Source organism: Aythya ferina, assembly GCF_964211825.1.
Source record: "Aythya ferina genome assembly, chromosome: 24".
In the NCBI taxonomy this organism is placed as follows: Eukaryota; Metazoa; Chordata; class Aves; order Anseriformes; family Anatidae; genus Aythya; species Aythya ferina.
In genome coordinates this window covers 6,899,155-6,922,613 of record NC_140322.1, presented here as the reverse complement: position 1 = coordinate 6,922,613, position 23,459 = coordinate 6,899,155, and the positions used below count along the sequence as shown (strand labels likewise).

At 43.8% G+C, this 23,459-nt stretch overlaps 1 protein-coding gene across 1 annotated transcript; it reads right to left on the bottom strand.

Annotated features, from left to right (window-relative positions):
• Positions 1 to 984: 984 nt before the first annotated feature.
• STX12 (syntaxin 12) lies at positions 985 to 16,195 on the bottom strand. Its single transcript, XM_084496909.1, has 9 exons — positions 16,069 to 16,195; positions 12,449 to 12,518; positions 10,462 to 10,561; positions 8,510 to 8,647; positions 7,601 to 7,644; positions 5,641 to 5,746; positions 5,070 to 5,142; positions 4,817 to 4,899; positions 985 to 2,418 (listed from the first exon to the last, which is right to left on the bottom strand). The coding sequence occupies exons 1-9, from the start codon at positions 16,178 to 16,180 to the stop codon at positions 2,326 to 2,328; spliced, it is 819 nt and encodes a 272-aa protein (XP_084353035.1). The 5' UTR covers positions 16,181 to 16,195; the 3' UTR covers positions 985 to 2,325.
• Positions 16,196 to 23,459: the final 7,264 nt, after the last annotated feature.

The window sequence follows — 23,459 nt, the reverse complement described above, 5'->3', positions numbered from 1 at the left end:
CGGCCCGGGGGCAGCCGGCGGCAAACGGAACGGGGCTCCCAGGCCTCGCTTTAACGCGTGCGACGGCGTCTCGCCTTTCAGCGAACGGCAGAGGACAAAGCAGATGGCAGCTGGTACTCGCCACGCACCGCGTTACCGTTACCGGTACCTGGAGTTGGAGGGACGGGCAGCGGGCGGCTCTGGAGCCGCAGCTCCAACAAGAGCAGCTCCCTCCAACAAGAGCTGCTCCTGCAAGGGTCAAGCACCCAGAGCCCTGCAGGAAGAGCGGCTGCTCCCACAGATCAGCTCATCCCTTCCCCAGCTCTCTACGCAGCGCAAGTCACCCGTGAGCCTGCCACAAGTGGCAACAACCTGCTCCTGCTGCAGCAGAGACGCGCTTCTCACTGCAACTCCTCACGCTTCTGAGCATCACTCAGGATTGCTGCTCAAAACAGTTCCTGTGGAGCTTAGCTGTGTAGCTGCTGCAAAGCAAGGAGGACAAAGGAGTCAAGCAACTGCAGCAATCCTAAGTCCAGGGAGCTGGGTTAGTGTTCTCAATTCCCACTGCCTGAAATTGGCTGGAAATAAGGCACCCAGGCTTGCCTTAAAGCAGGGGAGGGGGTAAGCTCTTTCATTTCTTACAGAGGTGTAAGATCCAAAGGAATCTCCCCCTACAGCAGACAATGCACGAAGCAGCAGGATCTATTTTTAAATAAGGAGCAGAACAACACGTAGTCAGTTTCCTTGCTCTCAAGTAAGATTTTACAGTACAGCTTCAGCAAGGACTTCAAGTTCTACTGCTCTGCAAATAATCAAGGTTTACCTGCATCAGATTCAATTTTATATCAGCTACTGTGGTTTATATCCATGTGAGAAAATCAGTGGTTTCAGCTGTTTCATTCTGAAGAATCAGGGCCCACACAATTAACATCAGAAGAAACACTGCTGTTGCTTATATAAAGCAGGGTAGGTGTCTAAATCACAAGAGAAAGAAGCTGTGACAAAGGCTTTTAAAAGTGTTTATTAACAGTTATTAGATGGAATGATGGCGCAATAGTGCAAACCACTGTGCAATTGGGAGAACATCCTCCCTTCCCAGCTTTCACATTTACTTTATTATACAGGAGACATGGAATAAGGATTAAATACAAAATGGGTCAGTATGATGCATTTACCACACTGTGTTGGGCTTTGGACAGATTGCTGTTCCCTCAGTGCACGTCAGTTCAGAGCTACACAGTGAGGAGTGCTTGCTACATTCTGTCCAGCTCTGCTAGCAAGACAGTTGGAACCAGCAATCTTTTTCATTTGCACGCTCATCCACAGTCTCAAAAACCTAGCACTTCACCCAACCAATTTCTGCACTTTATTTCATAAAGAATGGAAAATACCAGACATTCACAAGCCATACAATATTTGCTAATACACTACAATAATCTTCAAGATGCAAGATTTCACCTATAACTCATCTATCTTGCTGGCTTGTAAACCTGGAAATGCCCACTTCCTTATATTTCCACAGTTTTCTCCCTGAAAAAAACAATTAGGACCAAGCAGCTAAACTGTGTATTTTAGTGCTTTGAGTCAGCATTGGAAGAGATTTATTTGTCTAATAACAAGTCAGCTAGTTTCTCTAAGGAAGCTGCATTGACAGACTGTAAGTTAAAGGACATCCCTGTCCTCAAATTATGTGTTCCAAAAAAAAAAAAAAAAGCCATGCACGGAAATTAAAAACAGTGAGCCTCAAGGCCAAACTGACCAGTTACTAAGTACACAGTGGTTCCAACTATCATCCATACATACTTCTCCTTGCCTTTCAGATCTGCAATGGCATCTCTCTTCAATTGAATTTAGAACACAGCCACTTGGAGACTAATAAAAACCATGGGGCTGGAGACTTTAGAAACTGATGAATTAAGGTAGTGCAAATTATTGTTGTGCCCTCTTTGAATGTCATTCTTATTCCAGTCCAACAAGTTACCTACACATATAAAAAGTTAAGATTGTGCCACTTGTCAAAAAACAAGACATCTCCAATTATTGATCACACTTCAGCGTACAGTTGGGACAGTGAATAATACATTACAGAAAGCAAAACCACAAGATGTTAGTTACATAAAACAATATAATTTGTATATAAACTGATATATACTGTCTCCATGGTTCACTAATTCCAAATACTAGTTATCTGCACATTAGTTGCTAATATTAGTTGCTATTACTATAAGTAGTACCAGCTTGTGCTCTCTCAGGGTGGTCAATTCATTTCTGAGACTAGTCAGCCTGTTGGTGCTGGGGGGAGGAGAAGGAATTCTCAGCAATGAGACAAGGTTCCATGTGAAGATTTCATTTTTTTGTCTGCCAGATAATCAAGACTATGATTATAGAAACCACAGCAAGACCAACAATCAGGATACAGATCTTCTTACGGGATTTCTTCTAATGAAAGAAGAAAAAAAGCCACTTATACCAAGAACAGATGATGACAAAGAAGCAAGAGTTTTATCAGTTAATGTAACTAATGTTTCATCCTGGCTTGCATAAGAAACAGTGTGACCAGCAGGGCTACGGAGGTGATTGTCCCCCTGTACTCAGTTCTGGTGAGGCCGCACCTCGAGTACTGTGTTCAGTTTTGGGCCCCTCGCTACAAGAAGGACATCGAGGTGCTTGAGCGGGTGCAGAGAAGGGCGACGAAGCTGGTGAGGGGCCTGGAGAACAAGTCCTACGAGGAGCGGCTGAGGGAGCTGGGCTTGTTCAGCCTGGAGAAAAGGAGGCTCAGGGGCGACCTTATTGCTCTCTACAGGTACCTCAAAGGAGGCTGTAGAGAGGTGGGGGTTGGTCTGTTCTTCCACGTGCCTGGTGACAGGACGAGGGGGAATGGGCTTAAGTTGCGCCAGGGGAGTTTTACGTTTGATGTTAGGAAGAACTTCTTTACTGAAAGGGTTGTTAGACATTGGAACAGGCTGCCCAGGGAAGTGGTGGAGTCACCATCCCTGGAAGTCTTTAAAAGACGTTTAGATGTAGAGCTTAGGGATATGGTTTAGTGGGGACTGTTAGTGTTAGGTCAGAGGTTGGACTCGATGATCTTGAGGTCTCTTCCAACCTAGAAATTCTGTGATTCTGTGTAACTAGCTTCAGTGAACTAGAGTACTCAATATCCATACTTATTCAGCGGAAGTAACCAGAGCAGTCTGTACACTTGCATGTTCCTTAAACAGCATGATCCTGCAGCTAAATGTAGCTAGCTTAGGAGCACAGTGGTCCAAGACAGTCAATTAAGTCAAAATGCAACAAGATTTGCTACTTTTACAGAAAACACCAGCTTTACTTCAAGTTAGCTACAGAAAGGGAATTTAACGCCTACCATATATTTTTCATCCAAAGCGATGCCCCCATGGCTTCAAAGGAAAGCTAAACATCTCTAGCTATTTGGATTTTCTAGGTAAAACAAATAAAAACACTAGTCCACTGATGCAGTCTCCACATAGCAACTTGGAAGTGGTGCAGAGGTATCATCGCATTTCTACAGTTTAAATGATTTCATATATAGTTACTGTACCTGGACTTTACAGCTTTGATCATCTTATTCATTGTAGGAAACTAGTCTGTCTACATACACCAAATATTTATAACTTTAAGGATTTGAGACTAGTTATAATACTTCATTTTCTGTCCAGAAAAACACATCTAATATATGCCTAATAGCTTCCAGACTTGGATTTATTAAAAGTTTTGAAATATTAGTAAGAAAGCCATGGAGACAGGGAATACTACATGTGGCCAGGTGGCAAAAGCTACCTTCCCCTCCTTGCAGCTTAAACAGCACTGGAATTCTATTGCTTTCCAGCATCTCCCCACTCAATAGCTTGAGAGCGTCCAGTTCTCTACTTTGTATGGGAGTCTGAAGTCCCAGCATTGAAGCGTTTATAGGACTGACTCCAGCAGAACCCTTGCTCCTTCACAGAACCTAAGTCCACACGTAAGGTACAACAATCACAGAATTGTTGAGGTTGGCAGGGACCTCTGGGTCCATCTGGTCCAACCACCTGCTCAAGAAGGAACACCTACAGCAGGGTGCCCAGGATCAAGTCCAGATGGCTTCTTAACATCTCCAAGGAGGGAGACTCTACAACCTCTCTGGGCAGCCTCTTACTAGCACTCAGTCACCCACACAGTGCAGAAGCGCTTCCTGGTGTTCAGATGGAGCCTCCTGTGTTCCAGTTTGTGCCCACTGCCTCTCATCCTGTCACTGGGCAGGCACTTCCATGAACAACAATGAACAGATGCTACAGAAAACTATGAGCATTGTAAAGGAGATTTAAGCAGCAGTGAGAGCCACTGCAAAAGAGTGAATGGGACAGGAAGGTCAGACTACAGGATAGAAACTGAGTGGTTAGAAAGTTGCTGTAAAACCAGGTCATCAGAAATTTCCTTAATCTGGGCAAAGATTTTATTTGTTTTTGCATCTTTACATGTAATTTTGGCTTGGCTGATGTTTACAAGATGGGCACAACATGATAATTTGTTGTTAGCAGAACTGTTCTGCCCTCTCCTGAGAATGGCAAAGAGACGAATATTTAACTTGCTAAGCATATATAGAGAATGCATAGTCTGTCTGTTCCTTCATCTGAATTAGAACGCTAAATTCAATACTATTTTTTTTGACTTAAGTACTTTATCTATTCCTTTCAGAACTATTTTGTGTGAATGCCAGCTTGCACAAGCTGTTCTTAAATAGCTCGTTTGGTGTGATACAATCCTTAATATGTGTCCTGCTACGCCTGTACCATTATTGCTCACCTGTACATTGATAATAACGCAAGCACATAGAATTTACCTGATAATAGGCAGCTCTCTGTAACTGCTCGCTGGCTCTTTCCACATGAACTTCTGCACTTTCCACATTTGCCTCTATGCTATCTATGGAAAAATAAGAGAATGTGTTGCAAAAGAATTCAAAGCTTCACTGTTTAGAAAAAAATATCAGAAATATGACGATACTTTTTATACAAAATATCAGAAAAATTGAACTATGCAGGCAGATGACGCCATTAAACTAAAGAGAAACTTCCTATTATCCAAACACTTACCAATCATATCTCCTTGGTCATGAATCATCATGGCTAAATCCTTAAATATCTGATTGACATCCAAAATATCTGCCTGAAGACAAATTTGACAAGTTACAACAAACACTGGTTACAGCTTTTCTAAGCCTCATTCTTAGTACCTCTTCTGAACATTGCTTGAAATAACAGAATAGATACCATCATTTACTGACATAAGGGACTTGATGCTACTGTTGATGCAACTCAGGATTAACACCAAAGCCTGCTCCTCTAGTAGTGGGAGTAGTTCCCACTACTCACTATTTGTTTCATGCCACTAACAATTAGCACGGTAGGGAATTGAGATGGACATTGTGACATGAGTTGCTCCTACCACCTCTGAAGGATCACCAGGATCTTTCCTTTCACTGAAGGAAAATATACCTAGTCTCCTTCAACAGGAGCAGGGAGATTGATCTTGGCATCAATCCTCCCTACAAGGAACTCTGTTCCTCCACCTTCAAGTCTCTTCAGCCCATCCCATTATTTAGCACTACACAACTTCTTTGGTTCATCTCCAAATACTGTTAACCATGCAGAATCTACTGTTCACCTCTAACTGCCTGATTGCTGTTTCTCTTTCTTTAATAAGTTCAAGGTCCTGTTCAGTTATTGCCACATCTTCTTCCTGAGATTGCATTTGATTCCAATCTTCACCACTAGGAAGAGATGGAAAGAAAATAAGACACTGTTTGTTTCAGCAAAGGCTTATTTCCATACTAAATTTATAAAAAGTAACAGTGAATTGAAGTTGAAAAGACTCCTACAAAACAATCTCTCAAGTTCCTGGTCTTGCAACCAGATACAGAGGCAGATTTATGACAACTACAAACAGGAACAACTGCATAGTAGTGACCGGCCAGGAAATGTGAAGGAACTGGAAAACAGTACACGCATATGATATTCTATGCTAGGATGTGACCACTGCCTATAATGCTATATAACTTTTTTTTTTTTTTTAATATCTGTACCTTCCTTTCCTCTCACCATCCACCCCAAAAGGTGGGATCAATAAGGGTGAAATTCTTGGTGGAAAGTAGCCTGCAAGCACAACACTATCAGAACAAAAGAACACCTGAGAAGCATGTCAGTTCAAAGATGCTCACTTGCTATCTGGCATTTGGAGATACGAATAAAGAGTATATTTTAATTAGTTTAATTAAGAACTGCAAGTTAAATCACACACCAAGAGAGACGTTAAGAAAGAACTCTGCACCTCATCTACCCCCATCTTGATTTCAGCACTTTGTAACTGTATGTTACACAAACTTTTGCAGTGAAGACAGCACACATAGTACAAGGTCATCTCCGTGTTCTGCATAAGAAGTTCAAGTGTAGCATCAGGGAAGTGTACCTGAAAACACTAATGTCACAATATGCCTGTTGGGTATAGAAATCTAAATCACACAACATATAAAAAAGAAACCAAATCAAGCTACATGTCTAGATCATAGACAGCTGAAACACTGGAATTCAGCTCTGAGATGACCGTAGGGTTTTCAGGTATTTAAGGCAGAAGTTTCTGACATGTAGCACACAAGGACAATTTTAAAAGTGGAGTAGCTGCTGCTACATGCTCCTATATCTCAATGAGCCAAAGGCCTCTGCATGAACAGGTACTTAGGTGGTTCCCCTTCCTTTAGTAAGCAAGGCCTTCAAACTCATCACAGCATAACTGAACAATGTGGGGTCTTCAGTTCTGACTCAGTACATGGAAACACAGGGCTAACAAAGGGGATGCATACCAAACAGCTGATCAGATGCAGCACAGTTTGCAGAGGGAGTGTGGGTAGATGAGACATGTAAGCTAGGTCTCGAGTTGGAACACTAGGAGGTTTATACAGATAGGGCCAACATATTTCACCCTGCATTTCTAAAATACATATAGTAGAAACTGACACAGTAATCACAAACTTTTGGAGTGTCTAAAGTTCACTTTACTCACACTACAGAGTTGATAAAATATGCTGCATACTTACTTGCTATGCAAGCGCTGTTACTGCAGAAACTATACAAGCATCTGACGCTATCATAATGTTGAGTTGTGCATCGCAACATCAATTTGTTATTATGTCCAGGGCTTCTGAATTTAAGACAGCCTTGTACACTAGTCTGTAATAGCTCTAACTTAGCTGCTAGATAATACCCAAACCTATAGAATAGGTACAGAATAAGCTCTTTGTGGAAAGAGTCATGGTGATGGAAAACATGTCTGGTAATCTCGTGCTCAGTCCAGAAAACCAGAAGCTCCAACTGCTACGTTTTAGGGACTGTACTATTTCCATTGGGGCAGTAATCAATAACCTACATTTAAGTATAGTAAAATACTGTCATATGCACTTAGTGTTTTTTTCTATGCTGTATATTACAAGTACTGTAATAATTGCATTTCACATCTTTTGGCTTTTCATTTAGCTAACAGAGCTTTGCCCAAGTTACAATAATATACCTTACTACAATGATTTTAATTATACATAAGTAACAGTAAAAAACAAGAATGCAAGAAGTGTTACCTATCAAATGAAACTAGCTGTTCTTCTCTGAACCGCTCATCAGCCTGGAAGAGATAAATGAGTTATTAGACTTGTAGACTACCAGAAGTAGCAGCAAAACCAACTGACATATCTAAAAGACAAAGGCATGTACTGTCCAGACAGTTCTTTGAGAATGCTACTGTCACTTCAACTTTCAGATTTAACTTAAGGTAATTAAAACTAGACTTAGATTCATCTTCAGATTTAATTTTTAAATTTAGATTGTCTCAGCAAATATCAAATGCAACTGAGAGATGAAGAGTGAGTCTGTTCACTCAGATCAGGTGTCATTGTCTGTCACTTATTTTTTAAGAGCACAAACCAAGTGATAAAGGTATTCCCTTGTACAAGTTAAGAATGCATACTTAATACAAAGACTTGGGACAAGGGGAGAAAAATGCTTTCACTGGTCTTTTTATCATGACTTCTTAAGAGCTACAGGAGCTCTTGTAAAAACATAACAGGGAGAATAGGGAGAATATTTGAATATACATTGGAGATGCTAGCAAGACAGAAGCTACAATAAAATAAAGCGCGAGGTTAAAATGTAATTTAAGTTATGGTAAGCTTCCAATCAACCTCAATCTTTATAGCCTAGGGCTGATGTCAAAGACCAGCCTGCAAAACTAAGCTATTAGCTGTACTTTGACTTCCCATCTCATCCTCCACAACATTTGCAACTACAAGGATTCCTTCCCTCTTCTACTAACGTTGAGGAGAAGCACATTAAAATGAATGCCTAGTACTTACGACATCTGGAATGACAAAATAACGTACTGAGGCCTCAGTTATGTGTCAGTAGGCAGATATGAAGCTGACTGGCAAGTAGAAATCTCTGAAAACACTTGTAATTCTCTATTTGTAGGAATTTTGTAGTGACGTACTTACAGAAATACGGGATCCAGCTCTTGCCCTTGCTACAGTCTCTTTTTCCTTCTCTGATACTCGTCTCTGTATTGCCTGGAAATTATTTAAGGCTGCGGAGAAATCATTCATTAAACGTTCTTTCTGAAGCCTCTGTTGACGCTGAAGAATTGAAACAAAAACAAGTGTTCAGATATTCCCATTCACTTATTGTAACCAGACACTCCAAAACATCAAAAAAACACGCTGCCATTCAAGTGATCTTTTGATTCCACCATTCTGTATCTGGAACTGGAGAGAACAAAAAGCCCATCATATTTTCATTTGCCATACCAAATGTCTACGCCTTGTTAGTGCAGAAAAAAGTTTTGTGCAACACAAAACTAGATTTAAATCAGAGAATTAAGACTGAACTAGAGAGGAGTTCTACACTATTAAGTTTATTAAAAACACATTCCAGTAATCTACCTCATTTAATTATGTACCTTTTGGATACTTACAAACTTTAACCCTCTATTCCTTTACTTAGCCAATTCGTCTTAATACTCTCTTTTCCCAGTAAGGCTATCACCTTAACTTTCTCACAAAGGAGGCCTGAGCACAGCAGAACAACTCTGGATGTGTGGGGCTGTCTGTTCTCAAGAACACGCCCCACTATCCCAGCTTAGTGAGCTGTCTCTCTCAGCCATGCCACACAAGCCTGCTGTTATTTTAATCAGAATATCCGTTCTGATAGAATAACAATTTCAGTTTATCTTTTCTTTAGTATCAAGTTATTTAGCTTCCCTAGATCACCTCCTTTGAGTGTTGTGACATCCCAGTTATGGGAAAAATGAAGTTATGGAAAAAACTTGTCCCAAGGACAGTTAATACTAAGGCCAATTATGTTTTCCATTACAGAGATTTACAACAGCTGTCTCAGGGCTCCAGTATTCTGGAACAGCTGTTCTCAAGCTTTCTAGTATTGTGATCCTTCAACAAGCTTGTATCAATTCAACAGCGATGTCTAAGAAAAAAGCATTTTCAATGAGTTCTCCCCTGCATAAGCTGCTACAGCAGCCTTATAATACTCTGCAGTTTTCATCTGAGCTGTCTGGAAGCAATAGCCCCTCTGCCAGGAGAGATCCTCAACACGATACAAGCTCCTACAGATTTTGACTGAACAGCTCCATCAGGTTTCATTTACCTTCAGAAGTTGCTGCCACATTCAGCAACATGCATATGTCAATTTTGCTCACCAAAAGGAGATAAACTGAAAAATACTTGCTGAACAAACATGCAAAACATGGCCATGCTTACAACTAGCATTTAAACCTTTAAATACAGAATTAGATCTACTAAGAAAACAGCTGCTGACCACAGATCATCCCACGAGAGTATCACAAAAGCATATAAATCAATACCACAGTACTGATTTAAAGTAGAGTCAAGAAAACTTCAACAGCAGAGGACTGTCCTTTCCCACAGGGAGACCATGAAGGACTGTTTAGCAATCATAATCCTTGCCTCACCAAATTTATTCAACTATGAGCAAAGTGAGAGCTCCTTCCCACCCCCAATACAGCTAATGAATCACATGCAAGGGAAAACTTTTTTGCAGGATCACACTTCATATTGACATGCAGTTTGCACTAAGCTCTTCTCCTAAAACACCCTCATGTCACCAAACACTTCCTGATCAAGTGTATTTTTCAGAAATTTACTCAGAAAAAGATCTACATATGCAGGTCTCCATAAACATTTACAGTTATTTGCTGCTGTTGAAAAGTGTCATGTTGTCCCTCCCCAACCTCAATGTCATAGTCAGGACATAGCCAGCTTAATTTATTTTCCCACTTCAAGAACTGTCTTCACTGCAGAAGGCTGCTGTCTTTTCAGCTGTGCCAATTCAAGCTCAATGAACTTGTGTTCTAAGTTAGCTTAATGAAAAAAGGGACCAAAAAAACCCATCCTCCATGTAAATTCTGTGTGCATACCTGTTCAGAAGCAGACAGAGGAAGTGGCAGAGACCCCAGCTCCTTTAGATATTCATTGGTCTCTTTGGCAAGGCAGTTTGCAGAATGCTGTAGCTGTTGTCTAAAATAAGAGTTCAGAAGCAGTTATACAAGTTTCTTCCAAAAAAGCAGTCTCTGAGCATTTCAGTTTTCACAATATCAACCAAGAAAGCATTCTGGGTTCACATGTCTTTATGGATCCTTTTTCAGTAATGGAAACAGCTTCTACTTTGAGAAATGCAAGGCCTTTTCCAAATAAAGGCCTTAAACCCCCCACTCAGTCACAACATAAAGATTCAAAGCTATCTACTAAAAGGATCTACTGAAGCAGCACCTCCATTAGTACTGCAGTTACAGGAAGCCAATGGTTACATGAAGTATAATGTTAAGACATCATCTTGTACATGAAATACGTGGTTTATTAGAAAGATTAGTGCTTCTCAGAGAACAGAACTGCAAGTTTCATTTGGCAGCCATATGTGTATATGTAACAGCAGAGACCAAGAAAATACAATAATAAAGCAAGGATCAAGTTGTACTGGAATTTAATAGGTATAAGATGTGTCAACAGATCTGGGTACTCCACATGCACAGCAGCACAAGTACAATTTAGGACAGGTAAGACAGATGCTTTATTAACTACAGCCATAATGAAAAAACATTCAGACAGCATCTCTCTCTCCCTCTGCTACCTTGTTCCATGCCAAGCAACTGCAGACACACAACCTATATACTGTTTTAGGAGGGAAAAAAAGTAAGGAAAAGGAATCACTTCAATATTAACAAGCATGTTATCCCCCCTTGAAGGGATTGACTCCTTGAGTAGCCTGTTAACTGCCACAATTCTACAAAGCAATCAAACAGAAAATGTGGCAATATGGAGAGATGTCTCTTGGTGGAGCCTATAGGAGTAGCACACCCAGTGTTAGGTTAGAAATGGGGAGTTTGAAACAATCAGACTTCACTTTTTTTTTTTTTTAATAGAAATGTTCCTTTAGGATAAACTTTTCAGCCAGACCTCTCAAATCTTAATAATTCTATTCTTACACCACGTCCGTTTAAGTGAAAAGCAGCTATTTAGCCCAACAGATCACATGAATTGGCATATTCAGGCTGCATTACTATCTAAGTTGTCCAGCAGTAGATGAACTGCATAAGCCATCTAAGCCTTTTGTATTAAATTTGTATGGCAGCTGACAATTTGTGGAGTACAACCACTCACATCTTAGTGAAGAAGAGCCATTTCCGCAACAGAATTAGAGTGGAAATACGTTAATTTGGTCACCAGTGATTAGTTCTTTGATCTACTGATTAAGTACAGGTTAAATCACCTGAACAGCTCAGGAAAGCAGATTCCTTTTTCTCTTTGACTCTGATCACATCCTCTAAATGCAATGTACATTAGCATGAACTATCACCGTGAGTCATGCGTTTATCCAAAAATCCACTATTAGAAAAAAATTGGGATGTTGGATATTCAGAGTTTCAAGGTGCAGTCACACAAGAGATAATGGAAGAACTCGCTTTCAAATTTCCTTACTCCAAAAATTGTTCTTCTCATAACTTGCTATTTATGCTTTTCAAGTTTGTAAAAGATGCACAGACTTTTCTTTGCTGCTTTTTACTGCTCTTACATGAGGACTAAGTACCCAGTATGCCATTCATTCCTTTTAAACCACAAGTGAAGCTATTAAGACTAGTCCTCAGTATATTAGCCATGCATTAGCTGTACTTTACTACCCTTTTTAGATACTCTATACCAGTTTCTAGTCAGTCCTATCCAGCAGCTTAGAATGGCTTCTCCAGAGTCCTGGAGGCACATGCCGCGAATTACTTAACACATCTAGTCTTTTTTTTTTTTGTAGGACTACATTAAATTGCATCTGCCCAAAGCAAGTTATTCTGTTTCTCTAAGAATACAGAGGCAACTAAAAGAACCTACATAAAAGTTAACTCAGTTAATACTTACAAGTTTTCGTGGAGCTTGCTGGAATCCTGCTTGGTTCCCAGCTGGCTCATCAAATTCTTTATCTGCACAGCTATGATAAAGAGATCACAAGATTAGTTAGTAAGACATGTTCTAGAGTATTTTATTCCTTTTGAAGTTATTCTTCCAGCTTCTCCTAAAGAAGGATTTCTCTTAACATTTCACTTAACTCAGGCTGGTAAAACACCACTTATGCTTTGCATTTAAAGCAAAGAATGCATTTTAAACATCCCCATTTAGATGCATTCTAGATTACTAGACCAACTTTTCATCTAAGAACATGATAGAGAGGTGTACGTATCCTGAAGGCAAATACCTGTAGCTAAAGGCATGCCATGCTCCTCTTTCCTCACTCTTTTTGGAACTAACAAAGTTATTTGTTTCTAACAACCTTATTTCAGCATTTTAGGCCATACCTCTCCTACAAAGAAAGGCTGAGAGCTGGGCATGTTTAACATGGAGAAGAGAAGGTTCTGGGGAGACCTCATTGAGGTCTTTCAATACTTTAAGGGGTCTTATAAAAAAGATGGACTCTTTACTTGGGTAGATAGTGATAGAACAAGGGGGAATGGTTTTAAACTAAAAGAGGGGAGATTTAGATTACAGATTAGGAGGAAATTCTTCACTCAGAGGATGGTGAGGCACTGGAACTGGTTGCCCAGAGAAGCTGTGGGTGCTCCATAACTGGAGGCATTCAAGGCCAGGCTGGATGGGGCCTTGGCCAACCTATTCTAGTGGGTGGCATCCCTGGCTAGGACAGAGGGTTGGAGATAGATGATCTCTGAAGTCCCTTCCAGCCCGAGCCATTCAATGATTCTATGACTGTGTTGCCATTTTCACATATTCTAAAATTGCTTAATATATTAGTGCTCTGTTTTAAAAACGGATCTGAACTAATTGCACAGGTTGCTAACAGGTTTTTTATATTTTTATATATACACACACACATATATATATATATATATATATATATATGAATTATGCTACTCATTATAGCCAAAACTTGCTGCAGCACTGGCACAGTCTTTCAAGTACAACAGATAGCACTGGTGTACTTCACAGTTATCTTACATCAATTTGAAATCAGGTTGTAGCCAAAGAGATGTTCTAGCCCTCTTTTTACCATATTACTCTCTTTCGACGGTTTCCCTTGTGCAGGCACTAAGTATCATGCAACCACAGTATGAATAGCATTAAGCTGTTAACCTTTCTGAAACGCAACTACCGCTTCTTCTCTACCTCAGATGATTATACTTGAACAGATCAGCAAGCTCATTTGCTGTAGCTGCACATTTTTTAGCATTATTAAAATAAAGATGTTAGGAGCACCACTTACGACAGCAGTACAGTGCTTGGTTGGCTCAGGTTGATCCTGACATCATATCCTATCCCCTCCAGTGGTGAGACAGGCAAGATCAAGAACGATCAACTCAATATAGTTCTACAGACAGCTTAATGGTGTTGAAATATCCAATGAGTTTAACAAAATTTACTTGCAGTTCAGTGAGATCCTACCATTGCAAGTTCTGTTATTAGCCTGGAGCATGCCACTGCAGTTAACAAAAGTCGTTGCTAAAGAAATATCAGGTTCCTACAACAGCCAATTCTTTTAAAGGGATGTCCAGCAGCTTATAATAATGGCAATTCAGATGGAGCTACAATATGATTTAATCAGTATTTAGGCAAGGATTTTGACTTCTGCATACAGCAAGCATAACAAGTTTCTTGGCTTCTGTTAGCTCATACAGCGAAGAGCTGTTTAACAACAAACACACTGAGACAAACACAACTTCTAGCAAGACCACAATAATTTCACTGTTAGTCAAGTTAAACTGACAAATAACGCACCAACTGTGTTCTGCGTATGGATATCAAGGACCAGGCAGGTGGCATTTGTGCTATAACGTCTAGATACTTTTGCTATTTATTTTTTCTCTCCTTTGGAGGAACATTCCTGTACAAGTCTCACTTCCATGCCAGGCAGTGTGTTTTTTGTTCTCCTCTGTGCCAGGTTGATCAGTCTGCTGTGCTTAGCTTATTTCAGCCAACAACAATGCGCAGAATCTACATTAAATGACAGAAAAGCCCCTAAGAGGCCAAAGAACGAGGCTGGAGCTCTTCACCTTTATTCTTTAGATGCTGGGTATAAGTATCAATATAGATAGCCTCCTCTGCCAATAGTTTTCAATTTAAAAATACTTTTTCAGGCTGTAAAGTCTTCCATATACAGACTATTACGCATTTCAGATTATTTACAGCATTTTAATCTCTCCTCTAGATGTTTAGGTAACATAGAGCCTTGCAAGGAATAGTTTTACCAGCTCCCTCCAACAGTTCACTGTACATTTTGTGTGAGGTGCTAATTCTACTGAGTTTCCCAAAAGGAGGGAATAAAGTTCAGCTGTGTCCACTGTTTGGTTGCTGTTTTTCCCTACAAGGGATAAAACGAGGAATGCGAAAGCTTAAGGCTTCAGTTGCTCTTCTCAGGTTTGAATGGAAGTCTTTTATAAATGCAGAACACAGTTAATTACCATAATAGTAAATCAGATGTTCTGTGTGCTCCCAACTACCTTGATAAAAAACTGTAAGGCTATTTGTTTCATTTGAGATAGGCGGCACACTGAGATAGGAAGGCTGCTGGTCATGAGACAGTGGAGTATCGTACAATAAATAAGAGAAGCTGAACTAACTAGAAGATCATAGAGAAGTCCCATGGAAGGGAAAAAAAAAAAAGCCATGTTATCTGGCAAACTAGGGAGCAATTTTACAGGCAGCCATGGCTATACCAAGAGGAAACAAACATGACCGAGGAGAAGCAAAGCAGTCTCAGCAACATTCATAGCTTTGTGTAATCAAACTGGATAAGTCACCATCTTACAGTAGAAAAAACATTTTCAACTGACCTTGCCTTTGTGTGCATACATTTAGACAGCTAATTCTATTTTTTAGAAAGGCAGCATGTTTAGGAAGGGGTTGTATCAATAACTCTTTTGGAAATGATTCAATTTGTAAGCAGTATTTCAGTGATCAGTAACAGAATTTCAATGACTACCTTACGACATTGACAGCATTCTCTAACGACAAACATATGCCCAAGAAACTGCAACGCCATTTCGTTAACGACACTGTTCGGCAGCAGAACATTTCTTTGCATAATTCTGCTCGGTAATTTAAGAGGAAGTCGCAAGTAAATATAAGCCTTCAGGAACTCCTGCGGCAGCAGCTTCTCCAGGATGCCCGGAACGAGGAGGGGTGAGGACCTCTGGCTCCCCACTTCCACACGGCCGCGTCACACCCGAAGGCACCCAGACACGGAGCAGCAGCCCAAAGGCGACAGCGGCTGGGCTCGGCTCCGCGGGGGGCTCCCGCGGGTGGATAAAAACGCCACGACCGCGCACGCTGCCCGGGCTGGCGGCAGCTGACAAGCGCCAGCTCTCGTTAAACCCCAGCGAGGCGGGTGCGGAGCTGCCGCACCGGCCGGCTCTCGGCCCCCGCCCGCCCCGCCGGGACCCTGCCGGGGCTCCCCCCGCGGGGGGCTCCCGGTGAGGCGCGGCGGCCGCCGGGCTCCGCTCCACCCCCCCGCGGGTCCCGGCCGCACTCACTGTACTGCGCGATGCGCTGCACGTTGGCGCTGCATGTCTGGATGATGCCGCCGAAGTCCCGCGGCGGGGGCGGCGCCCCGGGCCGGTAGGGGTCCAGCGGGCCGTACGACATGGCCGGGCGGAGGCGGCGCGGCTCGGCCGGGCCCAGCTGCCAGCGCCCCACCGGCCCCTGCGCACGCGCGGCCGCCGCTGACGGGGCGCCCGCCTGTGCGTGAGGCGCCTGCGCGCTCGCGGCGTGGCGGGGCCGCCGGGTGCCGTGGCGACGGGGCGGCCCCGAGGCGGGGCTGTGGCTCCAGGCAGCGCGGCCGGAGCGGGGACTGGCTGAGGGGGGAAGCCGCGACCTCCCTCTGCCCCTGCCGGGGCTCGTGCTGGTGCTTGGGCTGGGCTGAGGGAAGGAACTCCTCGGTTTTGTCAGGTCGGGCGGTGTCTCGATCGGACTCGTGCTGTGGCCAAGCGCCAAAACCCGCAGGAGAGAAGGAGGGGGATGTGTAACTGCAGGGCCGGGAACAGGGGCAGACGAGCCTTTGGGCATAATCTGTGCTCTCATGAAAGCAGTACAAAACAAGACCGTCAACATTTTAGGCCTTGGGAATAGATGGGAAGAGTTCTGCTGTAGCATCTCTGAAAGGCAACGAATGATACTGACTTTGTAAAAGGCCTAGAATTTATATAGTTGTGGTTTAAAGCCAGCAGATGGCTCAGCACCACCACACCACTCTTCAACTCCCCTCCCTCAGAAGGACGGGGGAGAAAATATGATGAAGAAGCTCATGGTTGAGATAAGGGCAGGGACATCCCTCACTAATTACTGCCACAGGCAGAACAGACACAGCATAGGGAGCTGAATGTAATTTATTGCCTATTGCTAACAGACTAGAGCAATGAGAACGAAAAGCAAACTATAACCTTCCTTCCATCCATGTACTTGTATCTTCTCCCCATGAGCAGTGGAAGAAAATGGGGGTTGCAGTCAGCCCATTACACTTCATCTGCTGCTTCTTCATGGTCACTCTGCCCCTGCTCCAACGTGGAGTCCCTCCCATGGGATGCCATCCTTCCTGCATGGGCTTCCCACCAGCAGCAGCTCTTCAAGAACTGCTCTGACATGGCACCGTACCATGGGGTCTGTCCTTCAGGAGCAAACTGCTTTGGCATGGGTCCAACATGGGTGGCAGCTCCCCCCAGATCACCTGCTCCTGAAGAGACTCCTCCATGGGCTGCAGCGTGGAGATCTGCTCCCCTGTGGTATCCCATAGGTTGCAGGGGGACAGCCTGCTCCACCATGGTCCTCTCCGTGGGCCACGGGGGAACTTCTGCTCCAGTGCCTGGAGCACCTCCTGCCCTTCCTGTTTCACCAACCTTGGTGTCTGCAGGATTCCTTCTGTCTCAGTTTCTCAATCCTCTCTCCCAGCTGCTGTTGTGCAGCAGTTTTTTCCTTTCATAAATATTATCTCAGGGAGACACAACCAGCATCACTCAGTGGCTCAGCTTTTGCCAGTGGTGGGTTCTTTTTGGAGCTGGTTGAAACTGGTCCCTATCTAACATGGGGCAGCTTCTGGGCTCTTCTCACATAGCCCTCCCCTGCAGTGCCCTGCTACCAAAATCTTGCCATGTAAGACCAGTACCTTAGTCAATAAAACACAGGGAGAATAATGAATAACTGTTTAAAAGTAGAGCATACATAACAGTTCAGGATTAAACTTTATCCCTTATCTTTCCATTATTATAGTGTTCTCAAAGACAATTATGAGCACCCTCACAGAATCACAGAATGGTTGAGGTTGGCAGGGACCTCTGGGTCCATCTGGTCCAACTGCCTGCTCAAGAAGGAACACCTGCAGCAGGGTGCCCAGGACCAAGTCCAGACGGCTTCTGAACATCTCCAAGGAGGGAGACTCCACAACCTCTCTGGGCAGCCTTTGGTACAAAGGTTTGCGGAAAGGTTGTTCCTTTCCGCAAACAACTGCTTATAATTGCGTCTGAAAATATAACGCACACATACTGGCTCTTAGGGAAAGCCTGTTGTCAAGATAGCAGAGCAATTTAAATTGAATTATCAGTTATATCATTTGTTTGGACAACTAATTTTATTCAAACCAAGGCTGTAAAATTAGTTTGATTTTTTTTTGTTCTGTTTTAATTTTTGCTTTAAAACCCCAGACCTGTATGTGCAATAGGCACTTATTTAAGCTGAAGCATGTCAACAGTTTGTCGAAGTTGATTTGACTGCTCATTTGCTTGATGCAGCACACAGACAAATGTGCAGATTCTGAGTGGTAGCACACACACTGACATTTGACAAGTCAATGTGTCTTCAGTGAACACAAACAGAACTTAAGACAAAGAAGGCAAGCAATGGAGAATGCACTGAGGGTAGCACAGTCATTTCCCAGATTGACTGTTTGTAACAGAAATTAACTTGACATAGAATATAGTAAATTCAAAACACAGTAGAAGATATAATCCTCCCTGCTGCCCCCTGCAAAATTATATTCCTAAAAAAGATTTATTAAAGTAAATTGAAGAAAGGGAAACATATGGATGTGCTGGATTGTGGTAGGAAGTAACTTGTTCTGAAAGTGTTCTCTTTTAAATACACTAAATAAGCAAACCATTGTCAGGACATGAAAATAAACACTGAAAAAGAGAAGCAGCACTTTAATATATATTATATATATATTTCTTTCCCACATAAGTGTACAATAATAATCCAGATCTCTGTCTTCTTGACTGAAACAGATTCACGGCTTCCAAAGATCTATGATGACAATGGAATTGTTTGGCTGCAGCTGAGATGTACAGTGTACTTTACTGGGTGAGCTGCTCTTCTGAAAGAACTTGCATTTTAGTGTGGTGCATTTGATGTTTAAAATCCCACACTCCCTCTGTCCTTTGAGGAATAATGACACTCTTATATACAAGAAAAAGCGATCCTTTTCTTACTCTTTTGTTCTGTTTTGCCAGTGTCAGGTCTGAAGGGGTGACAGACAAAAAGCCAGTCACTTGAAGATGGATATGCTTTGTTGTGTAGATTTCTGAACTGATAATTTACACATCATATTGTCTGTTGAAAGCAACCAGCATCTTATCTAGTTGCTTTTATGCCCTGTGAGATGTTTTTATTTAGTTATTTATTGGGGGTGGGGGACATGTCACCAATAAAAATGTTAATTACAAAAGACGGGAATCTGTGGGTCATGAGATTTCACTGCACACATTGACTGATCCATGGGGGTGGGAGGGAGCACAGCTTAGGCTTCCTGATGCCATATAATTCCTACTCTAAATACAAAGGTTTTCCATCAATGGTAGGCATAACTGTTGACTGTAAAATCAATCCATGTTGTGTACCAAGATCTCCTGCCTCCAATTCTGTCCATCCTTGTGGAAAAAGTAAAGCCCAGTTATAAGAAAAGGTTTACAGCCATTTTATGTAAGCACAGAGTGGGGAATTCTTCAGTGTTTGAAGAAACAACTCCTCAAACATGCAATCATTGCCATTATCTTGTTTTGCACACTTCTTCAGTGAAGTGGGACCACTATAGAGAAACCAAGACTGCAGATCATATAAGTGGTAAAAAAAGACCATGCAGGCAATCCCTTGGTTCTGAGGGACCTTGTGGCATATGTAGCCCAGGGCAGTGCACAGGTTCTCTGACAGCACTTGCTACTGCCCGATAGGGATTTCACCTGCACTGCAGTTTTACCTATAGACTCATCAGTGTAAATTCATCCTAGTTTCTAGATGTATCTAAAAAAAATATCTCCAGCCCTCCAAGGAAGATTAGTCCTATCTCGGTGGCATGCTTGTCATGGGGCTGAAGGAACAATACTCCCCCACACACCAAAAAAAAAAAAAAAAAAAAAAAAAAAAAAGCTGTGGGAAGCAATGGAACAGACAGCAGAGAGAGCATGCGTATATAAGGAAGCCTTGACTGGATTCAAGCCCAGCTATCTGTACGCTGTATTACCCTAACAAAAGTCACTAGCTTACATGTTGCTACCATGAATTTAAGATCTTTCTTCATTGGCTAAATCCAATCATGTACAAAAATAGCTACCACATCCAGAGTGCCTGCAGTGATGATGGAGTCTTCAGAGATCTATTAAACATCTTCATAAACAGAAATTTAATCTGGAATTATCTCTTGAGAGGGAAACAGGATGTGGAATATGTAATCTCAGTCTGGTTGCATGCGTAACAGACCTGTTTAGCTGCTGACTGGGTTAAACCACAACACCTGTCAACTGAAAGAAAGATTTGTAAGCAGAGAGGATACAGAGAAGGAAAAATACAGAGATCAGCATCATGGATTGTCACAACTGAAGTAATGCCTGGAAGCCCAGCAAACTGCAATTCTGTCTACTGTTTTTGTTTCTGAGACTGCAGATGTGCATAGGTGCAAAATGGAATTGCTAGTGAACACAGCCCTTCTGGCAGGTGAAGAGGTCACAGTGTTGCTTCTGAGGACCGGTTCTGCTCTGGAGGTGATTACACATAATTGCTTCTTACTGTTCTTGATCAGCAGTGGGAAGTAGCTCATTTCCAGGCAGAAGTGCTCTCTGGCTGGAAATAAGCAGGTCATGGAGGCTGGCTGTTGGAGAGACAGCTGTTCCCTAGGCACATGTAATCTGAGCATTGAGAAGTGGGTCTGGGAAGCCCTGGAAGTCTTTTTAGGCATCATGCACTCATTCCTGCTTGGGTATGTCACCTAAGCAGAACATGTGTTTCTGCTCTGTCTTCAAATGACATGTTAAATCTGAGCTGCTCTGAGTTGGAGGATCTTCCTGACTGTGCTGGAGGTGGCTGTAGGTGCAGAAGAGCTGTATAGTGGAGCTCTACAAAAAGGTGCCTCTCCAGGATCCTAGGCTTCAATGGCTATCACCAGTGGAAGCAGAGGACAGGACGCTGGTGATAGCATGGCTGACCACCTGGTGTGTGCTGGCACAGAGGGCTGTGTATGGCAAGCTTTGGCAGAGACCTCACTGCCTTCATTTTCTGTGGTACCACAAAATGCTTGGGAAGTTTCTAAAAGTAGAGACTGTTCTGGAGTCTGTGTGGATGAAATGGAGAGGGGATGGAGTTGTCAGCTGTCTTGGTGCCTTTGTACCAGACAGTGTCCTTGCACCCAGGCAATCTCCACCAAACTCATAGCGTGGCTTGGTGAGACCTCTGTGTTCCCACTGTGCTTATAGCAATACCCAGTCCCAAGACCAGGCAGAAAAGAAGATTGTTGGCCTGGATTTATTTCAGGAAAGGCTGCAGCAGTGTTGATTAAAGGAAAGTGTGAGAGCAGAGCCCATGGCAGGGTACCAGGACCATTTCTGCACCAGTGGTGGGGAGATAGGGCATAGGGAGCTCATGGGGTAGAAGTGTAATTTTGCAGAAGGTGTTAAGCTGCCAAAACAGCTTTTAGGGAAATCCCGTTCACAGCAGTGTGCTTGCAGTGCGTCCTGCCTTGGTGACAAGGAGGATTATCAGGGCCCTGGCTGCTCTCTGATTTTTGTGGGTGCGAAATGCAGAGGTGTCACTGCCACCACACACAGCCCAAGCCGGCCACGGGAAGGAGGGGGCCAGCACCCACTTCGTAGCGATGACGCAGGGCACCCCCCCAGCACCCCGTTCCCCCAGTACCGCGTCTGGACTGGGCTGTGATGCTCAGCAGGGCCACCGGGGGGCAGCAGCGCCCCGCGGGAGTTCCCTGGTGGCCGCGGGTAGCCGGACCGGGGGCTGTCCCGGTACCACGGCTGGCGTGGTGCCAGGGCCCCGCTTTCACCTCTCATGGCCCCTGAGCCTCCTCTGCGTCAGGCGACACATCCCCAAGTGTCCCTTCTTGCAGCATGTCCCTGGGCTCCTCAGCTTCACGCTGCCGACTGCTGAAAGCCAAGTTGCAGGCCCTGGGCTGGAAGCAGGCCCAGCTGCTCATGGGGCTTTGCCTCACCTCTGTGATGAGGGTGGTGGGAGACAAGAGCCAGAGCCAGGCCACCCACCTGTCTGGAGAATCCTCCTGTCTAGTTCCAGCCCCTACCCCTCAGGCATCAAAATAGTCCCTTGCTCTCAGAGCAAAGGAAAAGCCAGGATCTGCTTTTCAGAAGGTGCCAAGATTTCAGAAACTGTTTCTTTAACAGAGAGGCCTGTGAGCTACTTTGACTTAAACAAGGTCCTTAAAGAAGTTCCTGCATGGTGCTCCTGGGGTCAGCTGCTGCTCTTGGATCAGGAGCAGCAGGATCCGTCCCTTTCAACACAAAAAGGAGGACTAAGGAGAATCTCCATCCTTTACTGGATGCGGGGGGAAACTTAGTTACAAGAGATGAGGAAAAGGCGGAGGTGCTCAATGCCTTCTTTGCCTCAGTCTTTAGCGGCAATACCGGATGTTCTCTGGATACCCAGTACCCTGAGCTGGTGGAAGGGGATGGGGAGCAGGATGTGGCCCTCATTATCCATGAAGAACTGGTTGGTGACCTACTACGGCACTTAGATGTGCACAAGTCGATGGGGCCAGATGGGATCCACCCAAGGGTACTGAGGGAACTGGCAGAGGAGCTGGCCAAGCCGCTGTCCATCATTTATCAACAGTCCTGGCTATCGGGGGAGGTCCCAATCGACTGGCGGCTAGCAAACGTGACGCCCATCTACAAGAAGGGCCGGAGGGCAGACCCAGGAAACTACAGGCCTGTCAGTTTGACCTCAGTGCCAGGAAAGCTCATGGAGCAGATCCTCCTGAGAGTCATCATGCAGCACTTGAAGGGGAAGCAGGCGATCAGGCCCAGTCAGCATGGCTTTATGAAAGGCAGGTCATGCCTGACGAACCTGATCTCCTTCTATGACAGAGTGACGCGCTGGGTGGATGAGGGAAAGGCTGTGGATGTGGTCTACCTTGACTTCAGCAAGGCTTTTGACACCGTCTCCCACAGCATTCTCCTCAAGAAACTGGCTGCTCTTGGCTTGGACTGGCGCACGCTTCGTTGGGTTAGAAACTGGCTGGATAGCCGGGCCCAAAGAGTCGTGGTGAATGGAGCCAAGTCCAGTTGGAGGCCAGTCACTAGTGGCGTCCCCCAGGGCTCGGTGCTGGGGCCGGTCCTCTTTAATATCTTCATCGATGATCTGGACGAGGGCATCGAGTGCACCCTCAGTAAGTTCGCAGATGACACCAAGTTAGGTGCGTGTGTCGATCTGCTTGAGGGTAGGAAAGCTCTGCAGGAGGATCTGGATAGGCTGGACCGATGGGCTGAGGTCAACTGCATGAAGTTTAACAAGGCCAAGTGCCGGGTCCTGCACCTGGGGCGCAATAACCCCAAGCAGAGCTACAGGCTGGGAGAGGAATGGTTGGAAAGCTGCCAGGCAGAGAAGGACCTGGGAGTGATGGTGGACAGTCGGCTGAATATGAGCC